Below are 19,496 nucleotides of genomic sequence, written 5' to 3'. Positions count from 1 at the left end.
ATCATGAGTGTACCTCTGCCTTTCATTCACTGGCTTTTACAGTACAATTTATTATGGAGTAGAATTTTTGAACAATATATTCTATAAACATTTTATTAAATATAACTTTCAGCAGACGTAGTCAGGCGTGGTAAACTCCTTTCGTGTGAAATTTGTAATCATAAATGGACCAATAGAAATTCTCCAAAATTACTTGGAATAAAATCTCTTTACGTTACATTTTTTTAAATAATGTGTTTGACTTCTTGCATAAAGTTACTATTTTGAAGACACGTTTCTTTAAAGCGCCTATTATTATTATAATGATGATGATGATGATGATGATTATATTATCATTATTATCATCATTATTATTATCTTTATTGTTATTATTATGATAATTATGGTAATGATTATTATTATTAGTATTATTATTATTATTTGTAATGGAAGTACAAATACAGCGACGTGGAACACTGAGGGCTGTTACGTCATTTCTCCTCTACTGTAGTGACCAGTGCGCATGCGCAGAATAATAATAAAGCGGAGAAGCAGCTGCGGTTAACGGAGAGAAGGAAAACTGAATAAATCGCCGATGTCGGCTCTACAGCCCAGTTACAGACTCGTTTTCACAGGCTCAGTGGTTTTATAAACGCGATTTTTGTGTCCCTTCTGATTTTGGGTTTTGTTTACGTGAAATAGACTTTACATTTTAACTGTACGAACGGCCGCGGCGCTCGGCAGAGGCTGGTCTGGTCTAGAGACTCAGCTGGAGGAAAATCTGTTCAGACGGATTACGGTCTGGTTTTAGGGGGTGTATTTACTGACCATGAACTCTGAAAGCCCCGCGGTTCTGGAGAGGAGTATGGGTGAAACGTTTAGCCTGTAGAGCTGGGGAGGAGTTAGCTTAGCTAGCTAAATAAATCGTCACGTTTGGAGTAGTTTACCGTTAGTGTGGATTTGTAGGCTAACGGCTCCGCTGCCCTGCAACCAGGAACAGTCAGTGGGATTCTCCAGATAAATGAGTGAACAGAGGACTGCAGCACCCACTGGCACTGACTGACTGACCGGGGCGCTTTTGGTGCAGAGGTAAGAGAGAGAGAGTGAGAGAGAGTGAGAGTGAGAGTGAGTGAGAGAGAGAGATGGCTGTGGTTTAGCTAATCTAGTGGTTCAGGATCATTAGACACGCACTACGAGCACTGGTGTGCACTGGTGTGTACTGGTGTGTGTGTGTGTGTGTATGGAGAGTGTGTTTCTGCGTGTAAATGCTGCTGTGGTCCGGCTAGTCTGGCCCTAACCTTAACCTCCGCGACCAAAAGCTTGGCCTCATTTACCTTTTCTAAAAAGTTGTGAACAGCCAGAAATCCACCCAGTGATAAAATAACGTTAATCGCGTTTAATCAATCCAGGGACATTTAGTCCCCCCTCCGCGCCTATACACGACCACAGAGGAGAAACCTCAGAGCTGAACACGGCTGTGCTTTGAGCAGAGTGAATGGGGGGCTCACACTTCCAAGCTAAACCCCTCAGTGTCTTGAAGTGTCTTGCTGCAGTTGTGATCCTCGCTCTTATTTGTTTTTGCGGTTTCTTTCTTTTGCTTTTGCCGGCAGCATTTTGACCCACTGGTGACATCCTATATAAATTAAAATAATGCGTGGCCGCGACTTAGTAAGGCGTGGGAGCGAGATCCTAATGCGTGGCCACCACGTAGTAAGGCTTACTAAGTCATGGCCATAATTTAATCATCTCGTTCGCACGCGTTAATAAGGCGTGGCCACGCATTGTTGTTATTTACGCAGGATGTTACCAGCAGGGCTCCATAGAAAAGTGAAGACAGATCAGATGTTTGTTTTGCAATTTAGAGGCAGATCAGCTCCATTTTGTTGTTCGGAGGTGAAGTAGGTCCATATGTTGTAGTTTAGTGGCAGGGCAGGTGCATATTTTGTAGTTTAGTGGCAGGGCAGGTGCATATTTCGTAGTTTAGAGAGATGGAAGGTCCTTATTTGATAGTTTTAGAGAGCGAGATCGTCCTTATTTTATAGTTTTAGAGAGTGAGATCGTCCTTATTTTGTAGTTTTAGAGAGCGAGATTGTCCTTATTTGATAGTTTTAGAGAGCGAGAAGGTCCTTATTTTATTGTTTTAGAGAGAGAGAAGGTCCTTATTTTAAAGTTTTAGAGAGCGAGATGGTCCTTATTTTATAGTTTTAGAAAGAGAGAAGGTCCTTATTTTATAGTTTTAGAGAGCGAGATGGTCCTTATTTTATAGTTTTAGAAAGAGAGAAGGTCCTTATTTTATAGTTTTAGAGAGCGAGATGGTCCTTATTTTATAGTTTTAGAAAGAGAGAAGGTCCTTATTTTATAGTTTTAGAGAGCGAGATGGTCCTTATTTTATAGTTTTAGAAAGAGAGAAGGTCCTTATTTTATAGTTTTAGAAAGAGAGAAGGTCCTTATTTTATAGTTTTAGAGAGCGAGATGGTCCTTATTTTATAGTTTTAGAAAGAGAGAAGGTCCTTATTTTATAGTTTTAGAGAGCGAGAAGGTCCTTATTTTATAGTTTTAGAGAGCGAGATGGTCCTTATTTTATAGTTTTAGAAAGAGAGAAGGTCCTTATTTTATAGTTTTAGAAAGAGAGAAGGTCCTTATTTTAAAGTTTTAGAGAGCGAGATGGTCCTTATTTTGTAGTTTAGAGAGCGAGATTGTCCTTATTTTATAGTTTTAGAGAGCGAGAAGGTCCTTATTTTATAGTTTTAGAGAGAGAAGGTCCTTATTTTATAGTTTTAGAGAGCGAGATGGTCCTTATTTTATAGTTTTAGAGAGCGAGATGGTCCTTATTTTATAGTTTAGAGAGCGAGATAGTCCTTATTTTAAAGTTTTAGAGAGCGAGATGGTCCTTATTTTATAGTTTAGAGAGCGAGATAGTCCTTATTTTAAAGTTTTAGAGAGCGAGATGGTCCTTATTTTGTAGTTTAGAGAGCGAGATTGTCCTTATTTTATAGTTTTAGAGAGCGAGAAGGTCCTTATTTGATAGTTTTAGAGAGCGAGAAGGTCCTTATTTTATAGTTTTAGAGAGCGAGATGGTCCTTATTTTGTAGTTTTAGAGAGCGAGATGGTCCTTATTTTATAGTTTTAGAGAGCGAGAAGGTCCTTATTTTATAGTTTTAGAGAGCGAGAAGGTCCTTATTTTATAGTTTTAGAGAGCGAGATGGTCCTTATTTTATAGTTTTAGAGAGCGAGATGGTCCTTATTTGAGTTGGGTTATATAACATATTTTCTTCACCTTTTTTAAAACTCACAAACCTCTGATTTTTGTTCATCTATGCTGCCACCAGAAATGAGCCAGAATGAAAAAGACAGTGAGCTAAACAAACTGTTTTTGGGTTACACAGATTGTTTGTTTTTGTCTGGGGAGATTAGGGTCAAAGTACAGAACCAGAAGTGGTCGTCAGTGTGGTTTCATCACTGCACAAGTAGGTTGACGTGAATTTGATGGTAGAAATAGCTGATAGGGCTGTGCTGCATGAACACAATGTCTTGTTGTCATGATGTGATTACAGCACACATTACAGGAGTAGAATAAAATAACTAGCAATGCTTGATTATCTTGCGATGTTTGCTGTATTTGCAAAGGACAGTTATCACAATCATGATTAACATACAAGAAATGCCAATTATATAAGCTCATTCACATCATCAGTCACAGCACACCGTGCTTTTATTATTGTACTGACCGTTTTGAAAACGTTCTCTGTGTCCTGGCTTGTGTAGGTGTGAAATGCTCTTGTACACTCTGGCTTCGATGTGTTTTGCTCTTGTTCAGGGCTAATCATGTCAGGCCTATCTGGTGATGCGGTTTGCTTCGTCTGGGCTTTGGTTGTTATGGCAACAAAGGGCTTGATCCTTCCTCTCTCCCCTTCCAGGAAATGTGAAATGAGTCACAGGCATGTGGTTTCGTAATACCGTAATATCATGTCCCTGTATCTGTGTGTGTGTGTGTGCACACACACACACTGGACACAGGTGAGGTCACTCTTGAAGATTCAGCCCTTTGTGTGTAGGTGTGTTGCTGATTGAGCCATAACCGGTGTGTAAAACATAGAACTTGAACTGATTCATGTGGTTTAAATGAGAGCAGTAGACCTTTGAACTAGGCATGTGAACAACACAGTGCTGATGAAGACGTCATCTTCTACAGGTGATGTTTTCTTCCTCTTCAGTGGACGATGAAGGCTAATAACATGTTAGTTTGTCAGCAATACATATTTTCACTGTTTTTGGACGTAGCTAACATCAGCTTGAGTAGTTAGCCTAGTTTGTGATAAAGCCACATTGTCTTTGGCAGTGTGCTTACGTTAAGGCATAAAATCAGTATTTCACTGATTGTTAAACTGGATATTTTCTTCATTTTCAAGCCAAACAGTGAGTACTTGGTTAACCAAGTATCCGTACCCATACACATTCCTACTCTAAACTAGACACTGAAAACTCAGGCCACCCAAGCATCTGCATATATAGACCCCATGGGTGGGGGGCCTCTGTCTCTTGGCTGTCGGACTGTAGAGGTAGTGAACAAATAAACATTACTTGCGCTGCCCTCTTAACATATTAGAGCACCAGCCTTTTTGTTTTCAATGATATCTTAGTAAATGTATTTACTGTTTTCTTTTATATTTATGATTGTTTGCCTCATCGAAGCACAAGTGAAATCTATATGGTACATTAAAATGTGTGAAGCAGTAATGGTTGCTGTCACAACAAATATGCATCATCATAATTAGCTTTAATTAGCTTTTCAAGGAGTGAAATATATAATTATTCTTTTTTTTCATAGGCTTATACTGAAGATGGAAACATACTTATTTATTTGTCGTTGTATCCTGACTGCAAGCATAAATAGAAAAAGCTCTTCAGGAAGTCCTGGCTGTTTCTGTACTGAGGCATATCATGGATATACAGCTTTTGGTGTTAAAGCAGTGAATGCGGTATTTTGTTATTTTGCCTTTTTTGTTATTTAAAGCAGAGGTTAGATATATTTATGTTCACAGAACAAAAAAGTCAGTACTTTCTCACATCTATTCAGAGGCACAGCATTTTAATAAAAGTCTATTGTTTCACTAATAATAGTCTGTTGTCATAGTGATATCTAAAGGCTTTATCGAACATCACATTTTGTGTCCACATCATGCAGCCATAATTTATGCTGCTTATAGCGATCCTTGACTCCTTCTTCTGAAACATTAGACCATCTCTCCAGGTAGCTCACCTTTTAGGTAGCCTTGTTTTATTCATCTGAGTCCGGCTCTGGTGCCACTTCTTGTACTTTAAACTGACTCACGTGTTTTGTAGTATGTGTCATTTATTACTGTGCAGGGCGATGATTTCACTGCATGACTGTTGGTCTTTCATTGTATTACATCACAATAGATCATCTGCTATAGGTCCCCCGTTAAAGTAAGACAGGTGACTTGTTTTTATACTCCAGATACATTGACCTTCTTTTTTATATCAAAATGAGTGAGAATGCAGATCTATGATGAAAGAGCAGCACTGTTAACAGTGACAGCAGTGACACATGTGCCCTTGCAACAAGTATTCACCCTTGCTTAAACATATCCACATTTTATAGGGTTCAACCTGGAATTTAGGAGGTGGTATTTCTTTAAATGGGATTTCATGCCATGAATCTACATAAAGTGAAAAATATAAGGGTATTATATTATAATAAGAGAAAACAAAAGCACTGGTTACACAAGCGCTCAACCGCAAGTGGTTGCAGTCAGAAGTCACATAATTAGTTAATGAGGTGCAAATAAAGTGTCATGTGATTATCATTCTAAATACACCTTTTTCTGCAGGCTCTTTTACTGTTATATCTAGAACCTCCAGTAAGCAAACATGGATAACAATAAACAGTCACAGACATCCAACTAAATGTGATCAACTAATTGAACAGTAAGAACAAAGACATACAGCAGAGGCTGGATTGAAATGCTTTAAAAATATCTAATCCAATAAATAAACAGTTATGGTTATTTGCATAAGTCAATAACTTTTATTGCACATACTGTAAAGAAGTGTTTTGGTCTGTTGCACCTGACCCTGATAGGAGCAGCTGAAATTCATCATATAGAGGATGGGAGGGGTTGATAATGATGATCTTTGTGCTTCATCGTACTCTCAGAGTTTGTTAGTGAGACAAGAACTACGAAAGTAGTATTATTAAAACCACAGATCTATCAAAACAAGTGTAGGACATGTCCAAGAGAATTATCAATCGAGCAGAATCCCAAATTTGGAGCGTCCAGCCGTGCACCATTAAATTCACTATTACAGTGTGAAAGGAACATATAGCACGACCGAGACGCTCCCTAGAGGAGGTCACCTGGCAAAAGCAAGTGACCAGGTGAGGAGGGCTGGTTAGGATTAGTCAGAAAAGCAACTGAGATGACAATGGTACCTCTGAAGGAGCTGGACAGAGCCACACCTCAGACAGGAAAAACTGTTCATAGGACAACAATAGACACTCTATAAGGCTGTGCCTTATGGAGGATTGGCAAGAAGAAAGCCAATGGAAAAAAAGACATATTGGAAACGCAGCAGACGTATAGAGAGAATGTTCTCGGATCTAACGCCTTCTGGTTTATATATGCAGTAGTATATGAAAGTTTGGGCATTTCTGACCAAACTACATATTTTGTTGATTTTTAAAGTCAAATGTTGAAAACAATACCTCTACAGCAAACATATTTTAATGAAGATGTTTAAAGAAAATCTGCACATGTATATGCACAGTTCTTTTAGATTTGATCAACTTAAAAAATATGGAAAAAATGAGTAATTGTGGCCTGTGCAAAAGTTTGGACATACCTTTTAAGTCAGTACCATGTAAAATCCCCTTTCAGACCTTGCAAATGCTTTTCGTAGCCAGTTAGAAGTCTTTCTGTTCTTACTTCAGGAGTTCTTACCCACTTATGTTTGCAGAACAGTTCTAGTTCAGGGGACATTTCTTAAAGTATGGTGGAGTTTAAGGTTTGTTTAGGACCCTTGTCCTGTTGTGGAAGCTTCATTCCTCCCTTTACCTGTGCAGTTTTTCCTGTGATACTGGAAACATTTAACCCCCCCCCCCCCTTTTTACTATTATCATATTTTTCCAGTTTTGCAAACATATGTTCTAGTTTTGCCTTTCTTGTTTATGTTAGTATGTTGGTTTTACAGGTCATATAAATGATCTGTGTCAGTAGCTGCTCTGCCTGTGTAAATATTAAAAACAAAAAGAAAAACAAGCAGACTGAGCAGATGGCTTATTACATCACCCATTACAGAAGTTCACCCACGCTACTGTGTTATTCTAGTAGTGTTGTGCACTGCCTTCCACTGAGTTTGTCTGGGTTTTAGGTCCTTAACTACTGATAGTTGGGTATGAAATGTTGCTTTCTATAGATTGAGTCTGTCTTTGTCTCTCTCTCTCTCTCTCTCTCTCTCTCTCTCTCTCTCTCTCTCTCTCTCTCTCTCTCTCTCTCTCTCTCTCTCTCTCTCTCTCTCTCTCTCTCTCTCTCTCTCTCTCTCTGATTGTACTGGCTGGGAGAGCAGTATTTGGGTCAGTGAGAGCATTTAGTCTGTATAAAGTACATGTTTCAGCTCAGATTAATATATTAAACATGAAGCACTTGACGCACACAGTAGGAGTGGCCAATGTGAGGAAAAATACAAACTAGAAGATAATATTTCTCGATGAATCACATCAAGAACAATAAGATTTCTTTTTTTTATCATCATTATTATTATTAGTAGTACTACTCTGGTCTTTATCAATTAATATATCATAAGACAGAATTATACTGCTATTCATTTTTATACCAGTATGGCTCCCACCCCACAGTAACTGAAACTGCATGGGTACAGCACCTCATGTTCTGCGGTTAATGCTGGGTCATATGACCCACTTACAGGGGTCACTGGGTCTCTGGTTCATGTGACAGCTGATCTGTGCAAGAAGTCAGAGGTCAGAGCTGAACTCTCAGCTAACAGGACCATCGGCACACCACTGACCACACACACCTTAAAGCTGCCACTGAGTTTGGTCACTTTCCTCAGCAAATGTTCAGTGCTTAACACATTTACATATAAATACATTTTTAGCCATTGTATCTCCTGCTCGATGCGTGTTTGAGGGTTGAATCACAGCTTGTAGCTTAACTATGAGTGTGACACGACCAGTTACAGTGCCACAATTTGATTGGGTGATGATCAGCTTATTTGCATGAATTATGTCCAGCACAAAAGAGCAGGGTGTGCATTAGTGGCGCAGTGTGTCTATATTACCATCTCTCTCTACATCAAGCATAACTCACTATAATGTGAATTATCCAAAAGATTCAAATGAATAATATATGTACCATTTTGTTTTGCATGGCATCACTGCACACATGAGAGGTTGAATTAACAAAAATGAAATAGTCAAATTGTCACTGATGATCATGCATGTGAATTTCAAATTGTCAATCACAATAGTTTAGTGCTGAATGAGCCAAGGAACAAAAATGACTAAAGGTAAACAGTGAATGAGGCAAATAATAAGGAATGGACTCAGTTTAACTGTAAATGCTACACTTTGCCAAACATTACTCAAATGATCCAGCCTTTGATAAAATACCACTGTATTTCCTCATCTCTCTTTGTATCTGAGAATTATTTATCTCTGCCCTCATACAACAAGACCTTGGTAATGACTGACAGAATGTGTTCATAATTGATCAAATCACCACAGTTTGAATCACATAACAGTTGATTCTGTCAAATGAAAACTGTTTAGCGCTCAGATTTCTGCATTTGTACTGACACTTTTATTGATTCACATGCATTTGTCCCCATTTTTATCATTTATTTTTTATTAATTACACCCCTCATATGCACTGCGTAATATTTTAGCACCTCGAATATAATAAGATTGTCCTAATAAAGGTTTCTTAGTTTTAATATATATATATATATATATATATATATATATATATATATATATATATATATATGTGTGTGTGTGTGTATGTATATATATATATATATATATATATATATATATATATATATATATATATATATATATATATATATATAATTTATTAATAGTTACTAATGAGGCCATAAACACCATAAAAAAAGATTAAGAAGACATAGCATGAATAAAAATGGCAACAGTGACTTGTTGTTTGCCAAATACTGAGCCCACTTTTATCTGTACTGTTAAATCTCAGATATTACTGGCTCCTGCACCCCCCCCCGTGACCCTGAGGGAGGAGCAGCTTAGAAGATTACTGTGATTTTATCATGATTAAGCTTCTTCTTTGTAATGTGCCTAACAACACCACCCTTGACTGGTTGTTCCTCAGTGGTTCCTTAACCAGCTGTTTGTCAATTTTTTTTTTGGTATATGCACAAAACTGCTAACAAAAATGTCAGAAAAGCCTGACAAAGTGTCGTGATGATGTATTCTCATTTTTAGATCATGTCTGGTCCTGACAGATTGGGTGAATGGAATCAGGGGCAGATCTAAATGACATCTTCTCAGTTCATCTTTTGTACTTTTTAAAGAACCGTAATCAGAATCAAAACACATTGATGTCAGAGATTTACACCCCTAACAACACACATTATGGACCTCATACACACACACACACACACACCTCTAAAGCCTACTCTCACAGCAGCTTACAGCCCTGTTTAAAGAGGATGACCTTGTGCAGCTTTGGTAGTTTGGATAAGCTGTACTGAAATGTGAAGAATGACACTGACATTCTGTTCTTCTCTCTGATCCTGATTGGCTTTTTTCTTCAGATGAGGCCACTGTGGAGGCGGGACTTGGGGAATAGTTCTGTGGTTGGCATGGTGCCAGGCCCAGCTACGGTGGCCCCGAAGGGTCAGAACAGGTCATGGGTCCCCGAAACCCCACTGGTGAGCCCAGAGGAGCCTATATTTCTGATGACCCCAGCTGCACAGACCATCTCTGGACTGTTTGTGTGGACTGCACTGCTGCTTACTTGCCACCAGGTACGGCACATGCATATATACACCTTACAATATATAATAAAAAAAAAAACAATTAACAACAAATAAATGTATAAAACAGAATGTCATCTTGAATAGATAGATACCTTTTAAGATGAAGTAATACACTTAAAATAGACAAACAGCAGCACCACACATGTCAGTGTTTGCTTCTCCATAATTAAAATAAAAGATTTACCATAGGTTAACCATATAACATTAAATACAAATAAACCTAAATGCAGACAATCAAGGTTTTGTTTTGTTGTTTTAAAGTTATTAATGGACCATTCTACCAGATTCATTTAAGACTACGGATCCACAGTAAAATGTAAAACCAAACCATAAAGTATTCAGACCTAAAGTTATGATCTGGAAATCCAAGGAATTAATTGAGATAGTAATAAGCTAAAAATATATAAAATCATCATTTATAGCGTAATTCCTGTTAGGAGGTGGCTGTCCCAAACCCTAACCCCTAAATTTCAAATTGTAAAATGGAAAAGTAAATATAAAGGTTTAATTTTTTATGAAAAAAAGTTTATTAAAAAAAAAAAAAAAACACACATTTTCAGATCACTACTGAAACACAGAGTTTTAGTCCATAGGTGAAGCCCTATTTCAGGTGTGCCCTACATTCTAGAGCAGAAAGTAAGACTACATCTCTGAGTGATTTGAAGTAAATGTGTCCCAATGTCTGAAAATCAGTGTGCAGCATTGCCAGTACCACATTGATGCGCACACACTCCATCACATGTTTTTCTCATGTACATTGATGCTCTTCAGAGGATGAGGATGAGCTGTTGCTTTGGCAACAGGTGCCGTGACATCAGGGTATGGAGCCGGTTGCTTAGCAGCAGTGCTCTGCGCTCTGCTCGTGGTGTGTGGTGTTTGCTCTTCAGCCAGGTGTGTGGGTGGCTGTTTGTAAGAAGATATGAAGTCCTTTGTGCACCTGTGCTGAGAACAGACACACAAAAGCTGCTGCTGACAAAAGTCTCTGATGAAAGAGACCAGATATGTAGATCCGCTGACACAGATGCACAGGGAGTGGTGTGTACTTTGTTTTGCTGAGATGGTTTTATACTCTGCAAGTGACCCAGACTCTTATTCAACTGATCTGATCTTTTCTTTGAGCTTTAAACAATAAATAAATAAACATACAACTACATTCAGGTAGAAGTGTAGCAGTTTCCAGAAAACGGCCTCACCACACTATCTTGCTCAAATAAGGCTAATGTGATGTTTTAGTTTGATTTCATACCGACTCTTGTACAGTTAGGTTGTGCCACTTAAAGTTTGGTGAAAAACTACATGTTCACAGATTTTTTTCACTTTGCCCAAATGTAGTTGATCAGCCAAAACATGTTGGTGTCTGCAGTACCAAGGTAAAGACCAACTTCAGGCTTCAACTTGGCTGCTATTGTCTTTAGATGCTAGAATGTCATACAGTGTTAGAAATGTACAGCGCTGAAGATGCGAGGGGGGGGGGTTAAATGCGTTTCTGAGTCTAAGTTTGACTTTATTTGTTTTTTCTGCCTGTATAACATACCAAAAACAGCTATAAAATAATTCCGCCATCGTTTATACAGTTTCAGCCATCAAAACCCTAAAAGAATCTCTCCGAATTTCTTTCCACTACTGTATGGGCAAAAAAGAAATATATTGGCCAATACCTAGAACGTTACCCCAGCTACAGAGTGTAACCCCACTGAAACTCCCCTCAGACCCCCCGACTAACCCCCCTTACCCTTCACGAACCAGGTTAAAAAAAGTACTGGGCAGCTAACCAGCTTACAATTAACATACCATGCCAGCTTCAACCACAAGGGGCAACTGTGTTACCAATGCAGTCTGTATACAAACAATAAAGAAACTCCAATTAATCAAATTGGCTGGGATAGCATGCAACAATTAATAAAAAGATAAAAAATACATACAAAAGTCTGTAGCACATCCAGAAAGCCACACTTTATTATAACTTATCATTTTGGTCATATAGTCAACTATACCATCATCATGCTTATATTGTGCCCCACTATCACGTCAGTGTTGCTGCAGTGCTGAGAATGACCCACCACTAAAATAATAGCTGCTCCATCCTGGTCCTGTGGGGGTCCTGAGCATTAATGAACAGGGTAAAGAGCAGCCAGCACAGTATGCAGTGAAACAGTTAGTCTGTGATTGTAGAACTACAAAGTGCATCTATATAGAAAGTAAACCTGATCAAATTGACAGTGAGTGTAGAAACATGGAGGTGTACCTGTTGAAATGGACAGCAAATGTGTTTCCATCATTAACTACATTAGCCTTTTAGATTCAGTACAAAATGAAACAAGCAAATGTCAGACACCTGAAGGGTAGTAAGGAAAATGTTTAAATATGATTTTTTGCTAAACTGTGTGGATCTTCCTGCAGATCTACATGCACTTGCGCTATTACAGCTCTCCTAATGAACAGAGACACATCGTACGGATCCTCTTCATCGTCCCTATCTATGCCTTCGACTCCTGGCTCAGTCTGCTCTTCTTCACCAATGAGGAGTACTATGTTTACTTCGACACAGTCAGAGACTGCTATGAAGGTAACAGTGTTCTGTGTGTGTGAGAGAGTATGTTTGTGATTTATGCTTGTGTGTATGTGTGTGTGTTGGACTGGTGTACCAGATGGTCTCTTTGTCCCCGTCTCCTGTTGATGGCAGTATCTTTGTCGCATTGTTGCTGAGGCTGTCACCTAGCAACTGTATGCAAATGAGGACAATAGGGGAGAGTTCATCAAACATTCTTGTATATAAAGAAAGAACCATGTGTGTGTTTGTGTGCCAGAAGTGTAGTCTATGTGATGGCTATGTTTAAGGTTTACACTCACTGGCAAACCCAGGATTTACCACACGTTAGCATTCAAAAGTTTGCAGTAACTGTTTTCAGTAATATAAAACAACTTTGATACAGTACAGCAAAAGACCACAAAACAGCAGCCACGAAATCATTCATGATTCATTTATCAGTATTAGGAAAAATACAGAAAACATATATTTAATAGAAAATTACACAGAAGCCCTAACAAAGTATAATATCAGCAGTTTCAGTAGTGTATCCACCCTTTTCCTTTCTCACAGCTTCCATTCTTTTCAGGAGACTTGTTTTCAGTGTTTTTCATGTGTCAGCTTTCAGAGAGACCTGCAGAGATGTTTTTCCTCACCTTCAAAGTTCACTCTTAAAAGTTGGTCTCAGTGGAAAGAGAAACAGAAATAACCTATGGATTTTCTTTCAGATCTGAAGCAAGAGTGAGGCCTGATTTTTCTCAGTTTACTGCTTACTGACTACTGCATTTCACTCAGTGTGCACTAAATGCAGCAGATTGATGGTTAACTGTGTTTATTTGTGTTCTGGAATGTGCATTTGTGTGGGAGAGACACAGACGGAGCTCATAAATAACTGACCCCTGCTGACTCTGGTGATCTTTAGTGGACCTCCTTTAGTGTGGCTGCAACAGCGGACGCTCTTTATGTGTACAGTTTGGGCCAAAAGTGGAGTTAGTGTGTTTATTTCTGCTGGACGTGTTCTCTATCACAACGTTTAAAAACTGTTTAACGTTTTCACTAGTGAGCAACTGCATCTCATTATTCTATATATTTTATTTAAAAATATTGTTAGATAGTCGATTGAGTGAAGGAGCCCCCTGTTAGATGTTGCCTCAGTTTTTTTTCCCTTCCCTGGTCAAATAGTGGGACCAAATTTAATTTTGACTCATGTACTGAATGAAGAGAGCGGTCTATTTATTAATACTAAGTTGTGCTATATTCTTTTTTTTAATAGTATATGGTAATTTAGGGTGGGGCTAGTGTTGTGAAGTGACCAGTACAGTTGGTTTTAAAAAGGACTTTTCTTTGAAATGAAAATGTAAACTTTTGGGGCAAGAGGTACTCCCGGACAAGGGATATGTCCCAAAAATATGATTATATTAGATTTTCAAGTCACAAAGTTGCAGAGTGTAGGCTCTAGCATTAGTGTAAACATACTAGGTACTTTGAGTGCTAATGCTTTGTTTAAAATGTTATTCCACACCTCATTACATTAATGTACATAATTATACAGATAAGTAAATCATAATACCTATTTAAAAAAATAAGCTCCTTTTATAAAACATAATGTTTAACACTGCTGTTATAACACTTTTGAAGTCCGGTTATAAAACTGTACCTTATTTTATTGATGACGTCAATGAACGAGTAATGCTTTACTCAGCCAGTGAGCAGCCTGTTAACCAAACAGCACACTGTAAAGTTAGTGTCCTACTGTACAGAACCTGTTTATTATGGAAAAAAGAGATTTGTGGGCGCTCTTTGTATGTAGACCTTTGGCCTCCCGCAATCCGTCGTGCACCGCTCAAATCAATTAGAAGAAAGACAGAAACAGCAGAGATGCTGTGGCACCAGTTCTAACTTTTTAATTTTAAACTTAGGTCAGTAAGCTATGATGTCAGTACAACCTGTGCAGATCATCTCAAGTGTTAGTGAGTGAACACTGAAGTGGAGCCTTTGTGTGTCCGTACGAGGAGGTCTCTCCTACCTCCACTGCATCCTTAGCTTAGAGACATGGCTGCCAAGGACTCTTTTTGGCTCCCTCTGGAAAACAAATTTGAAAAGCATGATGCACATGCCACTTGAACACCCGTTGTAATGTATTTAATGTGGATTTCTTTATTTTATTTATTATATGCAATGACCTCCAAACATACACTCACCAGCCACTTTGTTAGGTACACCTTGCTAGTAAAAGGTTGGACCCCCTTTTGCCTTCAGAACTGCCTTAATTCTTCATGGCAGACTTTCAACAAGGTGTTGGAAACGTTCCTCAGAGATTTTGGTTGGTTATTTGAGTTCCTGTTGCCTTTCTATCATCTGGAACCAGTCTGCCCATTCTCCTCTGACCTCTCACATCAACAAGGCATTTTTGTCCACACAACTGACCGCTCACTGGATATTTCCTCTTTATCAGACTGTTCTCTGTAAACCCCAGAGATGGTTGTGCGTGATAATCCCAGTAGATCAGTAGTTTCTCAAATACTCAGACCAGCCCGTCTGGCACCAACAACCACGCCACGTTCAAAGTCACTTAAATCACCTTTCTTCCTCATTCTGATGCTCAGTTTGCACTTCAGCAAGTTGTCCTGACCACCTCTACATGCCTAAATGCATTGAGTTGCAGCCATGTGATTGGCTGATTAGCTATTTGTGTTAACAAGCATTTGAACAGGTATACCTAATAAAGTGGTGTGTGTGTGTGTGTGTGTGTGTGTGTGTGTGTGTGTGTGTGTGTGTGTGTGTGTGTGTGATCACATAGTTTTATTGAGCTTTCCTTAACCTACATAACACTCTCTTTCAGCTTTGTTTTCAGTTTTGTTCCAGTGAAAAGTGAGAAATGATGATTCAGCAGTTATTTTTGTATTATTCACTATTGTGCAACGTTACAGTACTAACTCTCTATGTGCATCTATGTTTCTCTGCAGCATTTGTGATCTATAACTTCCTAAGTCTATGCTATGAGTATCTGGGTGGAGAGAGTGCCATCATGTCAGAGATCAGAGGAAAACCCATAGAGTGAGTGTCTTTTTATATATAAATGTAATGTGTATATATGTGTGTGTGTGTGTGTGTGTGTGTGTGTATGTATGTATGTGTATATATATATATATATATAATTATTGCCAAAAGTATTCACTAACCCATCCAAATCATTGAATTCAGGTGTTCCAATCACTTCCATGGCCACAGGTGTATAAAACCATGCACCTAGGCCTGTATCCAAACCTTACATCACAAAGTGTCAAGTGGTGTAAAGCGCCGCCACTGGACTCCATTAGAGCAGTGGAGACGTGTTCTCTGGAGTGACAAATCACGCTTCTCCATCTGGCAATCTGATGGATGACTCTGGGTTTGGCGGTTACCAGGAGAACGGTACCTGCCTGACTGCATTGTGCCAAGTGTAAAGTTTGGTGGAGTGGGATTATGGTGTGGGGTTGTTTCTCAGGGGTTGGGCTCGGTCCCTTAGTTCCAGCGAAAGGAACTCTTAAAGCTTCAGCTGACCAAGAGATTTTGGACAATTTCGTGCTCCCAACTTTGTGGGAACAGTTTGAGGACGGCCCCTTCATGTTCCAACATGACTGCACCAGTGCACAAAGCAGGTCCATAAAGAAATGGATGAGTGAGTTTGGTGTGGAAGAACTTGACTGGCCTGCACAGAGTCCTGACCTGAACCCGATAGAACACCTTTGGGATGAATTAGAGCGGAGACTGTGAGCCAGGCCTTCTCGTCCAACATCAGTGTCTGACCTCAGAAATGCGCTTCTGGAAGAATAGTCAAAAATTCCCATTAACACTCCTAAACCTTGTGAAAAACCTTCCCAGAAGACTTAAAGCCGTTATATCTGCAAAGGGTGGGCCGATATCATAATAAACCCTATGGATTTTGAATGGGAAGTCACTCAAGTTCATATGCTTGTGAAGGCAGATGAGCGAATACTTTTGGCAGTATACTGTATATATTGTGTGTGTGCCTTTTGAGCAGGTACTACTCAACAATATTTCAACTGCATAACAATATTTATAAGTATTTATCCTGATAAATGGAACCGTGTCATTTACCAGCTAACAGAAGCTGCGGCTGTGATCTATTTGTATCCACACTGGATTAATTTATTAGACAGTAATCGCACTATGCAGCCTTGTTTTAGAGTAATGCAGCTGTGTTTTCCAAAGCCTTTTGAGATGTTTGTGCAGTTACTGTTACTGGGGGATGTCACCAGGTACAGATCTGCTGCTAAAATGCTCTTAGGGCCAGCCCTAGTTCCTACTGATATGAACTGTATGAGCCTATTTCCTACTTCTGTGGAACTGTAAAAGTGCATTAACATTTAGTTATATCACAGTTGTCTGTGTGTGCACACGCAGGTCCAGCTGTGTGTATGGGACATGTTGCCTGTGGGGCAGAACTTACTCCATTGGTTTCCTCAGATTCTGCAAACAGGTAATGGTTCTTGGGAGGCATTATTGTGGAAGCCCTAGAAGACCATGATTCATGTATATTTGTTTTCTCAAGATAGTACTGTCATTATCATGTGTGAATATAAAACATGTTGCTGCTGTTGGAACAAACCCTTGTATCTATTAAAGGTAAAGAATGTTTATCCTTTTCATTTTGTGGTGTGTTCTGACAGCAGCAAAATGTATGGCATATTTGACTTCTTTTTACTGTCAGTGTTTTCTGCAAAAAATAAGGCTAGCTAATGTATTTATTTATTTTTTTTGCTTTGCTTGGTGAAGAAAGTGTCTATCTTGTGGAAAAAAATGTGAATAACTGAGGATCTTAAGAATACATATAAATTAACATGTCTTGTGAAAAAAAGCTGAATGAAATGTGTGAGTCTGGCCTTTTTTAGGTTCTGTGCATTATAAGACTGTCATTTTTTTATGTTTTCCTCATTGTCTCTCTCTCGCTCTCTTTTCTTTTTTTTCCTCTCTTTCTCTTTCTGTCTCTCATATCTTAGGCTACTCTTCAGTTTTGTGTGGTGAAGCCTCTGATGGCAGTGATAACAGTGATCCTGCAGGCTTTTGGAAAATACAGAGATGGAGACTTTAAGTAAGAAAACTCTCTCTCATTCTCATTTAGTATCCCTCTTACTAAAAATGTAGTTGATCAGCCAAGACATTAGTTTCTAAAGTTTTTCGTCTTTAGATTTGCACTCTAGCTTGCACTCTAACAAAAACACTAGTATTTCTTAGCCCAGTAGGTAAAGGGAAGATTATGTAGATTTTTTTTTTTTTGCTAAACTGTTCTTTTGTAATTGAAACCTAAACTGAATTACCTCTCTCTCTCTCTCTCTCTCTCTCTCTCTCTCTCTCTCTCTCTCTCTCTCTCTCTCTCTCTCTCTCTCTCTCTCTCTCTCTCTCTCTCTCTCTCTCTCTCTCTCTCTCTCTCTCTCTCTCTCTCTCTCTCTCTCCCCAGCGTGGCCAGTGGGTATCTGTATGTGACGATTATCTATAATATCTCGGTCAGCCTGTCTCTGTATGCCCTGTTCCTCTTCTATTTTGCCACAAGGGAGTTGTTGGTGCCCTACAGCCCTGTCCTCAAATTCTTTATGGTCAAATCCGTCATCTTCCTTTCTTTCTGGCAGGGTGAGTAGACCTCACGCACTGTACAGTCTACACCCTACACTCATTTACCCATCTACTGACATCCTACCATCTGTATCCACCCACTTGCACTCTACAGTTCCAGCTCCCTGCAGCGGACACCAAACACCTTACATCCTACTGCCCAGCACAGCCATACCCCTTGCAGCCTTCTACATACACCTGGGCTTTCAAACTGGGTTCACAGGGCCAGACCTTTGCAGAGAGTAGCATTTTTCCAATTCTAGTAACTTGGGTTCAACTCATTAAAGCCTTAGGCGATGAATCGAATCTGGTGTGTTTAATGAAGAGAAACGCATAACACTGCAGAGCTGTGGCCTGAGATGAACCCAGTTTGACACATCTAGTCTATACACCATAGGTATTCTGACTTTTGACTAAGGAATTGCAGAGGGATCAAATTGAGAGGTAAAGAGGAATAGACTATAATAAGACTTTTTCTTTTTGTGATTTGTAAGTTCTTTTTGCCACAGTCTAGTTTGAATAAGTTTGATCTACAACCCTACATTTCCCCAACAACTTACACCCTACACCTCAGTCCTAGTCCTGGAGATCTGCACTGGAGAGCTCAGTCTTCACTCTTTGCTCTAATATTCAGATGACCATGAATGCCTATGTTACCTGGATCAGGTGTGTTTGCTTAGGGTTGAAGATAAACTCTGTAGGATGGTAAATTGCCAGGACCAGGATGCTGCAGCACCCTACACTCCACACGTACCCCACACTCTACACTTGCGCTTATTTAGCCAGCACCCTACAGTCTGCACCCCACGTTTTACTGTTGTTTTACTGTTAACACCCTGCAGTCTACACCAAACAGCCTAGAGGCCACACCCTACAATGTCCACCCTACAGTGGCGATCTTCAACCCTATAGTCTACAACCTTAGTTATTGAGTGGGCCTTCACTCAGTAACTACGCTTGTTCACCCCTCTGTCTTACTCTCTCTCCCCCTTGCTCTCTTTCAGGTATGCTTCTGGCTATCCTGGAGAAGTGTGGTGCAATCCCAAAAATTGATTCCCCTGATGTGAGTGTGGGAGAAGGGACAGTTGCTGCTGGTTACCAGAACTTCATTATCTGCATCGAGATGTTTTTTGCTGCTGTGGCACTCAGACATGCCTTCACATACAAGGTCTACATGGACAAAAGACTGGACTCCTATGGTGAGCAAGATAATTAGCAAACATGCTAACACAGCTAACAACTGTTATTTAAACCTTACATTTGGTAAGGTCTCTCAGGTATTTGGTAGGTTCTTTTAATGAACTACTTCCAAAGACCAGTCACA

General features: G+C 39.3%; 1 protein-coding gene across 2 annotated transcripts in view; it reads left to right on the top strand.

The window, feature by feature from the left end:
• The first annotated feature begins 511 nt into the window (after positions 1 to 511).
• Positions 512 to 19,496, top strand: part of LOC108438288 (transmembrane protein 184B-like) — a 24,854-nt gene continuing 5,869 nt past the window's right edge. For both annotated transcript variants that reach the window (XM_017716019.2, XM_017716018.2), the window contains exons 1-8: positions 512 to 1,068; positions 9,808 to 10,020; positions 12,433 to 12,598; positions 15,526 to 15,616; positions 16,967 to 17,042; positions 17,563 to 17,654; positions 18,021 to 18,190; positions 19,177 to 19,371. In XM_017716019.2, the coding sequence (XP_017571508.1) occupies positions 9,808 to 10,020; positions 12,433 to 12,598; positions 15,526 to 15,616; positions 16,967 to 17,042; positions 17,563 to 17,654; positions 18,021 to 18,190; positions 19,177 to 19,371 (1,003 nt within the window). In that variant the 5' untranslated portion in view covers positions 512 to 1,068. The remainder of the gene's footprint in view (positions 1,069 to 9,807; positions 10,021 to 12,432; positions 12,599 to 15,525; positions 15,617 to 16,966; positions 17,043 to 17,562; positions 17,655 to 18,020; positions 18,191 to 19,176; positions 19,372 to 19,496) is intronic.

Source organism: Pygocentrus nattereri, chromosome 1, assembly GCF_015220715.1.
Source record: "Pygocentrus nattereri isolate fPygNat1 chromosome 1, fPygNat1.pri, whole genome shotgun sequence".
NCBI classification, from domain to species: domain Eukaryota; kingdom Metazoa; phylum Chordata; class Actinopteri; order Characiformes; family Serrasalmidae; genus Pygocentrus; species Pygocentrus nattereri.
The sequence above is the reverse complement of the archived record's forward strand: the minus strand, read 5'-3'. Positions and strand labels throughout refer to the sequence as shown.